General features: G+C 36.9%; 1 protein-coding gene across 1 annotated transcript in view; it reads right to left on the bottom strand.

The window, feature by feature from the left end:
• CFAP58 (cilia and flagella associated protein 58) overlaps positions 1-16002 on the bottom strand; it is a gene marked incomplete at both ends in the record, with an annotated part of 58624 nt that overhangs the window by 28465 nt on the left and 14157 nt on the right. The window contains 5 exons of the mRNA XM_083363296.1: positions 1526-1749; positions 2000-2140; positions 4470-4616; positions 8212-8373; positions 14783-14974. Of these exons, the coding sequence (XP_083219422.1) occupies positions 1526-1749; positions 2000-2140; positions 4470-4616; positions 8212-8373; positions 14783-14974 (866 nt within the window). The remainder of the gene's footprint in view (positions 1-1525; positions 1750-1999; positions 2141-4469; positions 4617-8211; positions 8374-14782; positions 14975-16002) is intronic.

Here is a 16002-nt window from a genome sequence, read left to right as displayed (position 1 = left end):
AAGTTATTGATTAAAAAGGAAAACAGAAAATGTAACAAGAAATGGGTATCTGATAAAATTCAAAGAAATCACAAAAAGATTAATTAATATTTTCTTGTACAGAGACTGAAATTTGGTTCAAGGATGACATGGAACTTATTTTTCTAGATCTGTCCAGATAAATTAGACTGTAGACTTGACATAATTACTTTAATTAATAGTAATTAAAGATCTAATTCCTCTGGTTAGAATAATGGGCTTTCTGAAGCAAAAGGTTCATTTGCTTTCCTTACTGATTTTCCCTTTTGCCTGGAAACTCATACCTTTCACCTTAGCCTGTAGAGAAAAGGTGTTTTGTGTGTCTGTGTGTGTGCACGCATACACACGTGCATGCATGCCTTCAAATCAGTCTTGATTTCTAGGATTACACGGACAAGTCCATGAAGTTTTCCCATTTTTCAAAATATTTTTCAGAAGTGGTTTATCATTCTCTCCTTCCTAAGGCTCAGAAAGTTTGACTGGCAAAAAGTCACATACTGGCTACAGGGTAAGAAAGTACTAGAACTACGTAGGTGATAAGTTCTAGTTATCATCTCCAAGTTACTAGCCAATTAAAAAAATACATCTTGCTTACAATTAAGGTTAGTAATTCAACAGAGTTGCTTTATACGAAGTAGAGTGTAATTCGCCTTTAGAAAGGTCAAAGCAACAAAATATGTATCAACCACAGTATAGTCTTTCCTCCCTGTAGATCCTGAACAGTGAGATAAATTCAACCAGTTGTTAAAACTCTGCTGTTAGATGAACATTATGTGCAGTTAAAATTAAGCAATTCCTTCCGTTATATCACCTCTAAATTAAATGAGGAAAACAGAAAAAATATAATAATTTGTGAATAAATCAAATCTTCTATGAATTGTCTAATAAACTCATAAATATGGTTCCTTTCTAATACATGTAGACTGAGCACCCACCAAGTAATTCTCTGAATTGTTACACCTTCCTGTTGCTGTTTATCAAGTTTATTTGCCAGTAGTGTAAACAAAAGGTAATATTTGAAATTGGAATTAAATTAGTTTGCTATTAGAAATTTTCTCTTAAATCATTATTTCCTGACTAGTTGTCAGCCTTGCTAGGTCTACCAACAATGTAAGTAAATCTAGGAGGAAGGTTAAAACTACTTTTGAGTTGGCTATAATAACTTGCAACTCTGATTTACTGTACCTCCTCATATTCCTTATATCTCAATGAATTAGAGAGGTGTTTGAGCTGCTTCCAAATATTATCCAGATGTTCTGGACTTTAAAAAAATATTTCAGCCCTTTTGCCTAAGCAGCAGATTCTTTATATCTCCACAAAGTTCATCTTCCATACTCTGTACACTACTGATTTGTTTTAAATTTATATTACATGAAGTTACCGAAAGCAAATCCTTTCCTAACATACTATAGCTGATATGACAATACAAATCTCTCTTGTGTGCGAAAAGAAACAATCCCTGGCATTATGTCTGGACTCACTAGGTAAGTACACACACTGTTTCTACCTTAGTTCTTCCACATTAGCCACACTCTTGCCAAGTATCGCCTTCTCCCGCCGAAGTTTTTTTATCTCCAACTTGAGTAATCGGATGTCTTCTATTCTTTGTCGATACTGCGTTTCTCCCTTGTTGAGAATTGATTGCTGAATTTTTATCTTCTCATACAGAAGAGCCAATTCATCATTGCGACGAACTAACTGGCTCCCAAGAATGTCCCTTTCACTAATAACCTGCAAATAATACCAGCCAAGGCATAATTTTACTATTCATAACATCTTCAGTGGCAAAAATGTAAAACTTCAAAATATTACATATCATCAATACACTATTGGGAATGTATTGCCAAGTGTTCAGCGGGCTAGACCTTCAATTAGACTTAGTATGTTATTTCTACTTCCCAAAGATTTCATTCAGTGGGTTAGTGCAATACTTTCCACCTAGGTTACATGGACATTAACGTTTTTTGTTGTTGTAACCTACTTGATCTAATTCCTTCTTTTGTCTTAATCTTTCTGAATCAGCTTCAGAAATAATTTTCAAGAGCTTTCTTTCTTCTTCCTCTTGTTTTTCAATAAAATGCTTTGTCTCCACAGCCTGTTGTCTCATTTTAAGCAGTTCACCCTGACAGAAACAAAAGAAAGAGGAAAATAAATGGTGTTTTTAACATCTTTCCACTTCATAAATCTGGAAATTTAAAAGTGTTAAAGACACAGTCTCATACTCTTACTTGTCTTCTCCTGCTTTATTTGATTCAATTAGCTGTTTCTCAAGAACAAATGACATTTATTAGACAAATGTACAATGAACAAATGTTGTACTGCATGCCCTACTGAGAAGAAACATGTGATTTAAGGTAAATATGTAATAAATTCAGATAAATACAATGATCTATCGTATGCAGAAATAACCAGTCAACTCAAACCTAACCAGAATTGTTGCTAATGAAAACTATAATTAATATAATATTAATAAAATAAATGCTGTAGTGCCTAGTGTTATTTGTAAAATTATAACCATTTAACATTTATTTTAAACTAACACTAAATCAGACAGAAACTATAATAATAAAACTGTATTTGCTCTCTAAATAATGAAGGATGTCAGTTCTTTTAGAAAAAGTTCACAATTATGGCAGCAGTTAAGGTCATGTTTCAAGTTTATACACTATGTTGAATAGAAAGCAATAGAGAACATAAAAGTATCACAATGCACTTGAACACTACTACTCAGTTATATCTGCTTCAATGAGTTGCATGTAGGTTACAAACAGTTTGTTGTTATATAGACCATAGCAACTAAAGACATGCAGTATACAGATGAAGCATGAGGTCTTACAACTACTGTATGAACACAAGGAGAAGGAGGCATAAAGTATGTCCCTTAACCAGGGGGCTAGTCTCATTCTGAAATAGTTAATAATGCAGAGGGGACAAAAGTGGTATTAAATATAGACCTCATTTCCCCAGTCATTCTGACACATCCATGTGACAGTTCTGGAAAGATTAATTCAATTTATATCCTACTTTACACCAGACTTCAATTTACAATTTGATATCTACAAGGTGAAAGAAGGTAATCCAAAATATAATCAGTTTCTGAGATTACATTTCTGTCGCCTGCCCTAGCACTTGAGTCTGTGTCAAGGTAGATTTCACTGAGTTTATTCTCAAAGGATGATGCAAATTGTGTATAGCAACCCACCAACTATTTCAGCTCTCCTATAAAACATATTGATGAAAGAAATACCACACAGTATAGAAAAGCAACACCACTTCATTATGTGTAGATGAAGTTACAACAATATTTTTGCTGCTCCAGAGCATGTTTTTAAGTACCGGTAAATTAGAAAGCGGGAGACCGTGAATTCAATCCCGCCTTAGCCATGAAACTCAGCTGGGTGATTTGGGGCGAGTCGCTCTTTCTGAGCTGAACCCACCTCACAGGGTTTTTGTTGTGGGGAAATGAGGAGGAGGAGGAGGAGGAGGAGGTGTATAGCATATGTTCACCACCTTGAGTTATTTATAAAAATAACAAATAAATAAAAAAAGAAAAGTAGAAAATGATTTCTTTTAGCGAAAGACACCGAATTTAGCATCGTCTGACTGCATGATTCTAACCCCTGAATTCATTTTATTCTCAGATTAATCTCTTTGGGTAACAATTAAACAATGATTTCCTCAAGCTGTCTTGAAAGCATTAGATACAGAAATTTATGCAAAAAAAGTTACTTTATAAAGAATTGTGTATAAATTGCCAGCAACATTGACACTATACGACAGCAAGATAGTAATTAGTAACTGAACTGAATTGATAAAATAAGGAAGCAGGTTCTGCTGAGCTCTGTGGGATTTACTTTTCTGAATGCAGCTCAGCACTGTACATATTGTGTATACATGTTGTTGAGAATAAGCCAAAGATCTATATCTATATATCTATATCTATCGATCTATAGATCTCACCAATCAAAATCTCTCAAGCAATTCCTATTTAAAAAATAGAATAGTCAATGGAAGAATTGAAATCATTGTTTAATTGTTACCCAAAGAGATTAATCTGAGAATAAAATGAATTCAGGGGTTTTCACCCAAAATTTGTATCTACCATTAAAGATCAGAAATGGAAAACCTGAAAAGCCCTTACTAAGAAGGCATGAAGTAAAAAAAAAAGTTCAGAAAGAAAAAAAGATAAAAATCGTTACGGTCCTTTCCATTTCCTAATCTCCATTCATTTATATACCCCCCCCGCTCTCATAATACTTATAATATGAATGCAATTTTAGCCCACCAAAAGTAGGAGATCCTAAGACACATGGTGACATACCGTGTGCAGGTACAGAGTGGCAGTAGGGCAGGTGATCCAAGAAACATCCTCCCAAGGAGGCCACAACACCTAAACTGATCCTTTATTTCTAGGGACCTCGGGTGTATTTTTTCTGCTGACAGTACCTTACCTTTAAGGCTTCTTTTTCTTTTTCTATCCGCTGGTGATCCAGATGCACTTTCACCAGGGCTGCCTCTTTGACAGAAATCTCTTCTTTCAGCTGGTCAACCTGGTGTGTCATGATCTTTAACTTCTTTCTCATTTCATTGATTTCATCCTAAGTACAGAAAGCCAGTGCTCATTACTGGTAATATTTGTATAAATACAGGTGGAGCTGAACATACAATTTTTCTAATACTAGCCACATCTCTGCCTATTTACCAAGTTAAGTCAATGGAAAAAAGAGGAGGAACAGATAAAAGCAACTCGTGTGTTAGTTTGTGTAGCACCTGATAAAAACTGAAGTATTATCTATCTTTTTTCCCCCAGTAAGTATAGACTGCAGCTTGAAATTTTTCCTTTCCCATCACCTTTGAAAAAAAAATGTTTAAAAAGTGGCTGGCTGAAGCAAATTAATACTAGGGCTTTCACTTGCTATTTGTCAGAATCCATTTATATCACATTCATAAATGTATGGTTAAAACATTATCCCCCCCCCCTATGGATTCTGCCATCTCCCGAGGAAGGAGGAGCATATGTGGATTCAGCCTGCCTTAGGTTATTTCAAAGACCAAGGAAACCTTTTGAACTAGGGGGATCAAAAGGGAGGGGGAGAGGAAGAAGGTATCTGGCTTGTGTTTCTTTTAAGTCTGGAGAGGAAGAAGGCAATAACCATAAAGATTCGAAGTTCCTTTTTTCCCCACGAAGGGGATGACACGAAGTAGAAGGATGGGGGCTGACCAAATGGGGTTGAGGGAAGGGGGGTTGAACCGGGTACCCTTTATAAAATTTCAATTTGTAAAACAATACTAAGTCCTGTCTACTGTCAGGACCCACCCCAAACCACGTCTTAGGAAGACAAAAACTCTTGGAGTCAGTCCTGTCTTGTATTCCCACAACCAAGCATGTCCTAGTAAAGATTCCTTTTGGACTAGAACTGACTCCAAGAGTTTTTGTCTTCCTAAGACGTGGTTTGGGGTGGGTCCTGACACTATTATTTACAAAGAAACCTCTCTTTAAAATGAATTTAGAGCAACAAGTCAAGTGTTCAGCCTTATAAAATGAGTTTAGTATTACTCAAAAGGCATTTTAAGTAAAATGAAACATTTGTAAAATAACTATTACATAAGAATGACAAATGATAACCAATCTTCTGAAATGCTGCAGGTATTTTACAATGAGTAGACTCTTAACGCTATCATCTATAAAACTCTGTATCAGTGAAAATCCATACAGTACCCAAGGCTTTAATTTAAAGAAAATATGGCAGATGCAAGTTCCTGCAATAGCAATTGGGAAGTATGGCATGAGGGAATCAAGGTCAAAGGCAAACAGCTTTGACACCAGACCAATTCATTACCACAAGAAAGTACAGGTGAGCACCACTCCTTCTGTCCCCAATGGACATCCCATTACTCTGCACAGGTAGGAGAGATTCAAAATATCCCACCTCTTTCTATGGGGGGTGAGTTTTTACCCCCCGTGGATAGGGCTCGCAACTTAGGAGTCCTCCTAGATTCACGGCTTACTCTGGAAGACCATATAGTAGCCGTGACTAGGGGGGCTTTTGCCCAGGTTCGCCTGGTGTGCCAGTTGCGGCCCTATCTGGACCGGGATGCCCTGTGTATGGTCACTCATGCGCTCATGACCTCTCGTCTGGACTACTGCAATGCTCTTTACATGGGGCTTCCTTTGAAGACCACTCGGAGGCTCCAACTGGTACAGAATGCGGCCGCGAGAGTTGTCTTGGGAGTTTCCCGGTACTCCCATGTTACACCTTTGCTCCGCGAGCTGCATTGGTTACCAGTTGTCTTCCGGGTGAGATTCAAGGTTCTGGTAATGGTCTTTAACTCCCTACATGGCATGGGTCCGGAGTACCTTGGGAACCACCTGCTGCCGGCGTCAACTTCCCTCTGCCCTGTGCGTTCCCACAGAGAGGGCCTCCTCAGGGTGCCTCCGGTCAGAGAATGTCGGCTGGTGGCCCCCAGGGGGAGGGCCTTCTCTGTGGGCGCTCTGGCTTTATGGAACCAGCTGCCAGTCGAGCTCCGGACGGCACCGGACCTTCGTTCCTTCCGACGCGGTCTGAAGACCCATTTATTTGAACAAGCTGGCCTGGCCTGATGGGGGATGTTAGGGTTTTTAATGGGTTTTATATTGTTATTGTTTTATCTGGGCGATTATTTAATTCTTTTTTAATTTTTGTATTTTCTATTTATATGTGCCCTGTTTACCGCCCTGAGTCCCTCGGGAGAAGGGCGGTATACAAATTTAATAAATAATAATAATAATAATAATAATAATAATAATAATAATAATAATAATAATAATAATAATAATATAAAAACTGAAACTTACTTCTAATTTAAATAGGGCTTCTATGTTATATTTGGCAGTTGCTGACTTTCTTTCTAAATTATTTTCTTACTCCTTGCAATAGCTGCATAAAAATAGCTGCCTCCATGGCTTCTATTGTAATATCAACCAAGAGAAGCAATGACAGGTAGAAAAATATAAGAGCTGAGGAAAAAAATGTACTTTTTTTGCTTTATAATGATAAAAATGATTTTCAGCTAGCTGAATTGCCTAAGATTTAATCTTTATTTTTCTATGATGTCTAATTTGGTTCAGAAACTTAAAGACACCATGTATCATTTTCAGAGCATCGCATTCAGCAAAAACAGATAATGGTAGGTAAGACCAGCAGTTTCATCTTATCAGGAAGGCCCTCATTCCTTTTTGAATAAGAAAATAACTCACCAATATAGGAAAATGAGAAATGGATGTAGTTTTACTTTTGAATAGAATGGTAAGAAATTTTCCAGCATTGATTAAGACAGTCAACTTTTAATGAAATAAATGTAAGGCTTTTGAAGAGAAATTCCCTTAAATTCTTGGCTGTTTTTGGACTGAATTAAAAAACCTGTTTCTTTGTGAAAACAAATCTCTCAGAGAAATCAGATATGCAATATCTAAAAATATTACATATAATAAAATTAGAAACTCTTTTTACGTAAAGACAATTTTTAAAAAATTGTGTAGCATGATAATATGCATTAGATTAATATGCATTAATACCTGTTGAACAATTCTGATGAAAACTGGAGACATTGCAGCCTTGGGTCCATACTCAAAATACTCCATAAAAGAACAGCTGCATAAAATTAATGTCAGGTATTTGACAGAATATAGTTTCTAAAAAATAAATCAGCTAATGCTCACCTATGCCAAACATTTGGCAAACAGTCCTCTCATTTGCTGCTATAAATCTCCAGATCAGTTTTGGAAGACTACTTAACAGTAACACTACTGTACCCCTGGAACTACACATAATCTGTCTCAATGTGGATCTCAGTGTCCTTTTGTCTTTAAATACATATGCAAAAGGTTATCCTCTGATAGCATCTAGACCAGGGGTCTTCAAACTTGGCCCTTTTATGACTTGTGGACTTCAACTCCCAAAATTCCTCAGCCTGGCACATTGGCTGAGGAATTCTGAGAGTTGAAGTCCACAAGTCATAAAAGGGCCAAGTTTGAAGACCCCTGATCTAGACAAAAACTTATTTTCATAAATACCACTGGGATACTTAGTATGTTTAGTATAATTAAGAAAAACAAAAATGTGGAAAATATCACATTAGCACTGAACTTCTTTCAAGAAGTTGATCTCAAACCAAAATTAGGAGAAAGAAGCCAACAAAAATGCTTTTTGGTACCTGAGCTTCAATTAAATTTTTACTGTAGAGGTTTCTGTCTGATCTCACAGCTTCATAGAGATTTTGTTGCTGTTTTAATTTTGTTTCAGACTCTGCTATCTTCTTTTTGTAGTCAAAAATCTGCATTTCCCGTAGTTTGATATCTTCCATGTGATGAAGGACCTATTACAGAAATCAGAAATAATAAAATTAACACCATATAGAATATGCTATGGACAGATAAAGTTGATTTCTACAAGGGCTTCCCATCACATTATCAATACAGCAACAATATCAGGTAGCATGGACTGTGAATGAGTAGCCCATTCCCAGTGTCAACATTTCATATTCAATATCTTAACACCTTTGTGTCCAATAAGGAAGATATAGCTTGAGGATGAATTCTTTTAAAGGGGGAGACAAATACAATGGATGCTTCCCTTATCATTTTCCAACTTAAAAATCATCCTTTCTAAAAGGTATTTTTGTCTATGAAATATGGTTTGCACCCTTTTTTTAGTTGTAGTAAAAACAGTTGGAATGTCTTGAGTTGTCCTCTTTGCCATTATGTGAGAAAGAGTACACACGCATATAACAGCTTCCTAGAAATGAAAAACTATGACCACAACAATTCTATTTATTTATGTTTGAATTAAACAGGGACAAATTTAAATTAATCATAATCATAATAGTAAAATTGGAAAGGACCTTGGAGGTCATCTAGTCCAACCCCCTGCTCAGGCAGGAAACCCTATACCATTTCAGACAAATGGCTGTCCAGTCTCTTCTTAAAAACCTCCAGTATTGGAGCATTCACCACCTCTGGAGGCAGGTTGTTCCACTGGTTAATTGTTCTAACTGTCAGGAAGTTTCCTTAGTTCTAGGTTGCTTCTCTCCTTGATTAGTTTCCATCTGTTGCTTCTTGTCCAGCCTTCAGGCGCTTTGGAGAATAGCTTGCCTTCCTCTTCTTTGTGGCAGCCCCTGAGATATTGGAACACTGCTATCATGTCACCCCTCACCCTTCTCTTCATTAAACTAGACATACCCAATTGCAGCAACCGTTCCTTATATGTTTTAGCCTCCAGATCTCTAATCATCTTTGTTGCTCTTCTCTGTACTCTTTCCAGAGTCTCAACATCTTTTGTACATCGTGGTGACCAAAACTGGATGCAGTATTCCAAGTCTGGCCTTACCAAGGTATTGTAAAGTGATATTAATACTTCACGTGATCTTGATTCTATCCCCCTCTTAATGCAGCCTAGCACTGTGTTGGCTTTTTTGGCAGCTGCAACACACTGCTGGCTCATATTTAAGTGATTGTCCACTAGGACTCCGAGATCCCTCTCACAGTTACTACTATTGAGCAAGGTACTCCCTATACTATACCTGTACATTTGTTTTTTCTTGCCTAAATGTAGAACCATACTTTTTTACCATTGAATTTCATTTTGTTAGATAGAGCCCAGTGTTCAAGTCTGTCCAGATCCTCCTGTATCTTAAGCCTGTCTTCTGGAATGTTGGCTATGTCTGCCAGCTTGGTGTCATCTGCAAATTTGATGAGTTCCCCATCTATCCCCTCATCCAAATCGTTGATGAAGATGTTGAAGAGCACTGGGCCCAGAACAGAGCCCTCGGGCACCCCACTACACACTTCCCTCCATGTAGATGCGGTTCCTTTGAGGAACACACACTGAGTACAGCCGGTCAGCCAGCTACAAATCCATCTGGTGGTGATGCTGTCTAACCCACATTTTTCTATCTTATCAAGTAGTAGTTTGTGACCTACTTTATCAAATGCCTTACTGAAGTCCAAGTAAATTATATCCACAGCATTCCTCTGATCCACTAATTTTGTCACTTGTTCAAAGAATGCAATAAGATTTGTCTGGCATGATCTGTTTTTGACAAACCCATGTTGGCTTTTGTAATGACTTTGTAATGACTTTGTAATGACTTTGCCTCTAGGTGCTTGCTGATTCATTGTTTGATTATCTTTTCCAGAATCTTCCCAGGTATTGAGGTCAGGCTGATAGATCTGTAATTTCTTGGATCCATTTTTTTCCCTTTTTTGAAGATCATCATACATCAGCTCTTTTCCAGTCCTCTGGTAGTTCCCCAGTGCTCCAGGATCTTTGAAAAATATAGTTCAGTGGTCCTGAGATCACATCTGCCAGTTCCTTGAGAACCTTGGTGTATAATCCATCTGGTCCTGGTGATTTGAACTTGTCTAGGCTGGACAGGTGCTCACTTACCATTTTCTTGCCTATCTTAACTTGTGTTTCTATTCTGTTTTTTATCGCACTATTTTTGATAGGTTGGTCTGACCCAAATGCATTCAAGTTTACAGATTTCATCATTGTTGTGTTCTATTTCTGTAGAGATGTAGTTATTTCTTATATAGAGAGCACATACACATCTATGTTACATGCACCGTTGTTTGTCACCTTCTTGTCACTTTCACCCACTTCATGAAAACTTGTATTTCCCTTCCAATATTCAACTCTTCTTTTTTTGATCCAACAGCAGCTATCTTCACTGCATGTGAGATTTTGGATAGGTTGGAAGAAATTTTCTCACTTTGCTTTAGTAGAGTGATTTCTCCTTCATGGTAAGGTTTTGTTACAAGTCATATCTGCAGTGGGATAATATTTTATTCCATAACATTCATAAAACTGTTTCAAAACAAAGGAAGATATAATCAAGTAGCTTTTCCTGCAAAAATAGCCCCTTTCACTGCAAGCTACAATTAAACCAAGAAGTCTCTTATTAACCAATATTCCTAAATTATCACAATAAAGACACTATTGTTATCAAGCAAACAGATTGCTTTGGTTGGTAAACTTAATTTCCAACAGGCAAGTATGGTTAACTAGGTATTTAAGCAAGAACTAATGGGCTGCATATTTGAGCAAAAACTTATTAATATCTCAATTATTTTGAACCGATATATAATTATATAAGTATAGCATATGGCATGAGTTACTACTTTTCAAATGCATTTGCCATGGCCCAAATTCAATTTGATTCTATTCTAGAATTAAATTTATACTATCTAATTGTGTGTTAATAACTGATCAATATATAGTGTGTTAATATATTGTACTAAGCACTTTTGAGGTAATACTTGTTATTCACATCTGAACAGTTTGTCATACAGTATGGTCCCATCTAGATAATCATCATCATCATTATCATCATCATCATCACTGCAGATGGGGACTGTAGCCAAGAAATTAAAAGATGCTTGCTCCTGGGGAGGAAAGCCATGGCAAATCTAGACAGCACACTAAAAAGCAGAGACACCACCCTGTCAACAAAAGTGCATATAGTCAAGGCTATGGTCTTCCCAGTTGCAATGTATGGCAGTGAAAGCTGGACCATAAAAAAGGCTGAGCGCCAAAGAATTGAGGCCTTTGAACTATGGTGCTGGAGAAGACTCCTGCGAGTCCCTTGGACTGCAAGGTGATCAAACCGGTCAGTCCTAGAGGAGATCAACCCTGACTGCTCTTTAGAAGGCCAAATCCTGAAGCTAAAACTCAAATACTTTGGCCACCTAATGAGAAGGAAGGACTCACTGGAGAAAAGCATAATGCTGGGAAAGATTGAGGGCAAGAGAAGAAGGGGATGACAGAGAATGAGGTGGCTGGATGGAGTCACTGAAGCAGTAGGTGTGAGCTTAAATGGACTCCAGCAGATGGTAGAGGACAGGAAGGCCTGGAGGAACGTTGTCCATAGGGTCGCGATGGGTCGGACATGACTTCACAGCTAACAACAACAAAAGATAATAAGGAACTATATCTGCTTTTCTGTACATTATAATAGTTACATATTAAATATCCTTTATTTTGGTAACTAATCTGCAGTCTCATTTTGGTTCAAAACAGACTCATTTTGGTTCAAAACAGCTATCATTATATTACAAACCCATTGTGTGTGAAAAAAGAAAAATAACCATAGTTAGAGTTATTTCTTTCATAATAACTCTTGGTAATCATTTTGCACATTATATAATATTCACAAATCACAGTATTAAAATAATCCCCCTTCAAAGGAAATTTAAATGATTAATTTCTTTGAAACTGAAGTCAGCAGGAGAAGATGACTTCTTTTTGGCTACCTCAAAAGGAAGTATATATTTAAGTGGTCCCTGTGTCTCTCAAATAATCTCTTATTAGCAAAATTACATTCATTCTGTAGTCAAGTAGTCTGAACAAGTTATTATCCACGGTAGTGTTTCTCTTAACTCTACCTGATTTACTTTAGGGAATATAGAGAATCCTATATTTCAAACTATATTTGACAGCAAATTAGTGTGCTGAAGGGAAAAATACCAAAAAAAGAAACAAAGTGAAACAAATACAACAGTTTTTTGTTGTATTCATTGGACATTCTCTGGTTCAGAAAGGCTTTGATATTATGTCCTTTTAGTCTCTTTTTCAGGCTGAATCTATTCAAGAACCCTTCAATACTAAGTCTGCTAATTTAAACATGTAGAACTTTATGCCTAATGCAAATGCGACTTGAGAAACATAAAATCAAATGATAAGATTACTGGTTCTTTCCAGCAAAAATGGTTCGGTCAAAAGGTCCATTGATATACTTGCTTTAAATCACATAACTTTGGGTCACACAATACATATATTTGGAGAGTGATTGCCTAGACCAGGGGTCAGCAACCTGAAACAGTGAAAGAGCCGCTCGGAACCGGTTCCTTCACAAAAGGAAAAACTGGGAGCCGCAAAAAATGTGTGCGCATGTGCGTACATGCGCGCATGCGCAGAACAGGGTTTGACTGAAGAGTGGAGCCAAGGCGAGAAATGCACCTACTCTGCATATTTGAATTGATTCTTTGAACCTTTTTAGTCCCACTTTTTTGGGGGGGGACTGCACATGGCAGAGAACTGGGAGCCGCAGGAGTCGGCTGAAAGAGCCGCATGCGGCTCCGGAGCTGCGGGTTGCAGACCTGTGGCCTAGAGTATTGTTATGATTGTGAGCTTAGTATCACTATATCTTGAACAGAACACACATATATTTTCCTAAATCCAAAACTGACCAACCAATGAAATCATAAGCCACCTTTCTACTCTTCTCTTATCCTGCCATCTGGCAACTCTTCCCTTCCTGCAAAATCCATTCTCTCTACCTAGCGGAGAAGTAGTTCTAAAGGAAGCTATTCAGCTAAGCAATAAGTAGGAGATAGAATATCAGCACCTAACTATTCTTCCCCATAAAGAAAACATATTTTCAGCTTCCTTTTCCTATCCACTCTATTATTCATCAATTTATCTTCTGTAACACAACAAGCCCTTATGGAGCTGGCCTTAATTACATGCAATGTAATCGGTAACCTTCCATACTTGGTTAGCAGAGAAAAAGAGGGTGGAGGATGAAGCATAATCGGCTGAGTGAGCGATTGCAGAGCTTTTGAAACAGGCTGGTTGTCTTGCAGCTGATATTTGAAAGGGCATGGCTAGCCTTTTAGTGAATTAATTTCATGGTGGCTGGAAATGAAATGACAAAAGCTATAAAGAAAGGGTTTAGGAGTTATAAAGAAAGAATTGGAGGGTCGTGTTTTCTACAAGGAGAGCCAAATGTACTCTTACAACTTATTTGTCCTAACAGCACAGAGGAGCACTATCCAGAAACTAAGAAATGTTTAGAATATCACTATTTTTGAATGGTACTAGGGTACTTTTCTGTGGAGAAATTGTGCTTTTAGTGACATAAAAAAGGGGGAGAAAATGGTTTCATAATAAGCTACGAAAATATTCTTGGCATTAATAGGACTAACCAAGTTTTTGTTAATATGCATTTCGGTGGCACTCTAATCCATTCATGCAGAAAGTTACTTTACCCTGTTAAATAATTGTGTGTGAAGGAGAATAGATTTCATAATACTAACTAGTTACCCTGGGACCTCACATTTTTAATTTTCCATTCCTACACGTCTGCTAATTAACAAAATTCCATGCAGCCTTCTCAGAATACCTGTTCCTTAGAAATACTCAAATATTCAAAATTTTCTACTCTTCCAATAGTTTTCACCTCAAGTCACAAGCAGATACCAATTTTCTTTTTAAGAAGAGACTAGACAGTCACTTGTCTGAAATGGTATAGGCTCTCCTGCTTGAGCAGGGAGCTGGACTAGAAGACCTGTTCTGTTCTGTTCTATTTGATTCTATTTTTATTAATTTTAATTTACTCCCATTCTAGAATTAATGTTCTGATGATGTAATTGAAGAATGTCAATGTAATTCCTATACCTTACAAATTTCTAAGTGTATGAAATCCTATAAAGACAATTGAGTGCATTCCCAAACTTCCATCCTCTGGCATTACAATTTCAGAATCTCCACCAAGCACAGCCCTGTGGTTTCAATATACTTGGAGGGCATCAAGTTAAGAAAGGCTACTTTATCTATGGTTTCCCCACCCCACTTTTTTCAGATTTCTATCTACAGATATCAAAATAAGTTACTTATTAAAAGCTTTTTATTCTAACGACCATTGAAATGAAATAAAATCCACATTAAATTCCAAATTAAAATTGAATCGCAGAATTAAGTGTATCTTTCAAAAAGCTTTCTCCTACCTTTTGTGTGAGGTCACCAGCTTCATTAATGTAACGATCTCTCTCTTTCTCCAGCTGAAATATAATCTTCCTCTGTTTCTGAGCTTCATCTTTATAATTCTGAATTTCTTCTTCTAGGTTTTTCTTGGATTGTTCATGGAGCTTAACAAGGTTCATCTGTTTTTGAGTGACGCTAGCAGCCTTCAGTAAGTTCTGAAAAGAAAATGCAAAAATCCATGCAGCAAAGCCTAATAATGCCAGACACTCAGAATCAAATTATGCATTGTATGGTTTCTAGACCAATGCCTTTAACTGCTATAGCAAACTGGCTCTCATACCGGAGATCTATTCTTACAAAACACATGTATATCTGAAACAGCCTGAAGATACTGTAGATTTAGTAAACATGTGGTAAATGTGTAGAAATTTTAAAACTATAAAAAAGTGCAAGGAGATAACCAAATAAATCAGAAAAAAATATCATTCCATGTGGAATCCTTAGTGTTCTCTCATCTTGCTTGCAGATGTTTCACTATCCAACTAAATAACATAATCAGTTAACCAGGTAACATCTAGGTAACATCAGTTAACTAGGTAAAATTACCCAATGTATCCACAGTGGAACCATGAGCTACAGATATTCCTTTCTATTGGAAACAGAATGTAATTTATCCATGTCAGAAAATAAAGGTTGTGGCGTGAAGGAGAATATCTTTAGATGAGAGATAAAAATCGTATCTAGATAGATGGACCTTGTTGCTAAGGGAGGGGGAGATTTCTTCTGCTAATGATAAAAAGATAAATTAATCAATGTAAAGAGGAGTGGAAGTATAAAAAGAAAAGGGGAGGAAAGAGTGAAGTGGAACTGATATCTTGTCTTGGATCAAGGCCAGAAAAAAAATGAAAGTAAGCAGTTTGCACTAAGAAAGCTGTTATTTACATGTTCCTGCCAACTGGAGCAGGTAAAAGGAGTAACCCAATCAAAATATTATCTTCTGCTACGTTAAAATATAGTATCCCTCAATTATAAAACCATTGCTAGGCTTCCTGGTATCTTTCACAATGTTATCATTTTAAACTACTATCATGGTGATTTTTAATCCTGTATCAATTCCTCAAGTACACTTCAGCAAATAAACCTCAGTTTCCTGTGAAATAGACACTATGATTTCCATATCTATATGAAACACTATCATTAATGCTTTCAAAAGCATAGGAATTTATGCAACATATGCAGTTTT

The sequence above is a fragment of the Vipera ursinii genome (genome assembly GCF_947247035.1).
Source record: "Vipera ursinii genome assembly, chromosome: 5".
Classification (NCBI taxonomy): domain Eukaryota; kingdom Metazoa; phylum Chordata; class Lepidosauria; order Squamata; family Viperidae; genus Vipera; species Vipera ursinii.
Note: the sequence above shows the minus strand (reverse complement) of the source record. Positions and strands in the feature narration are given on the sequence as shown.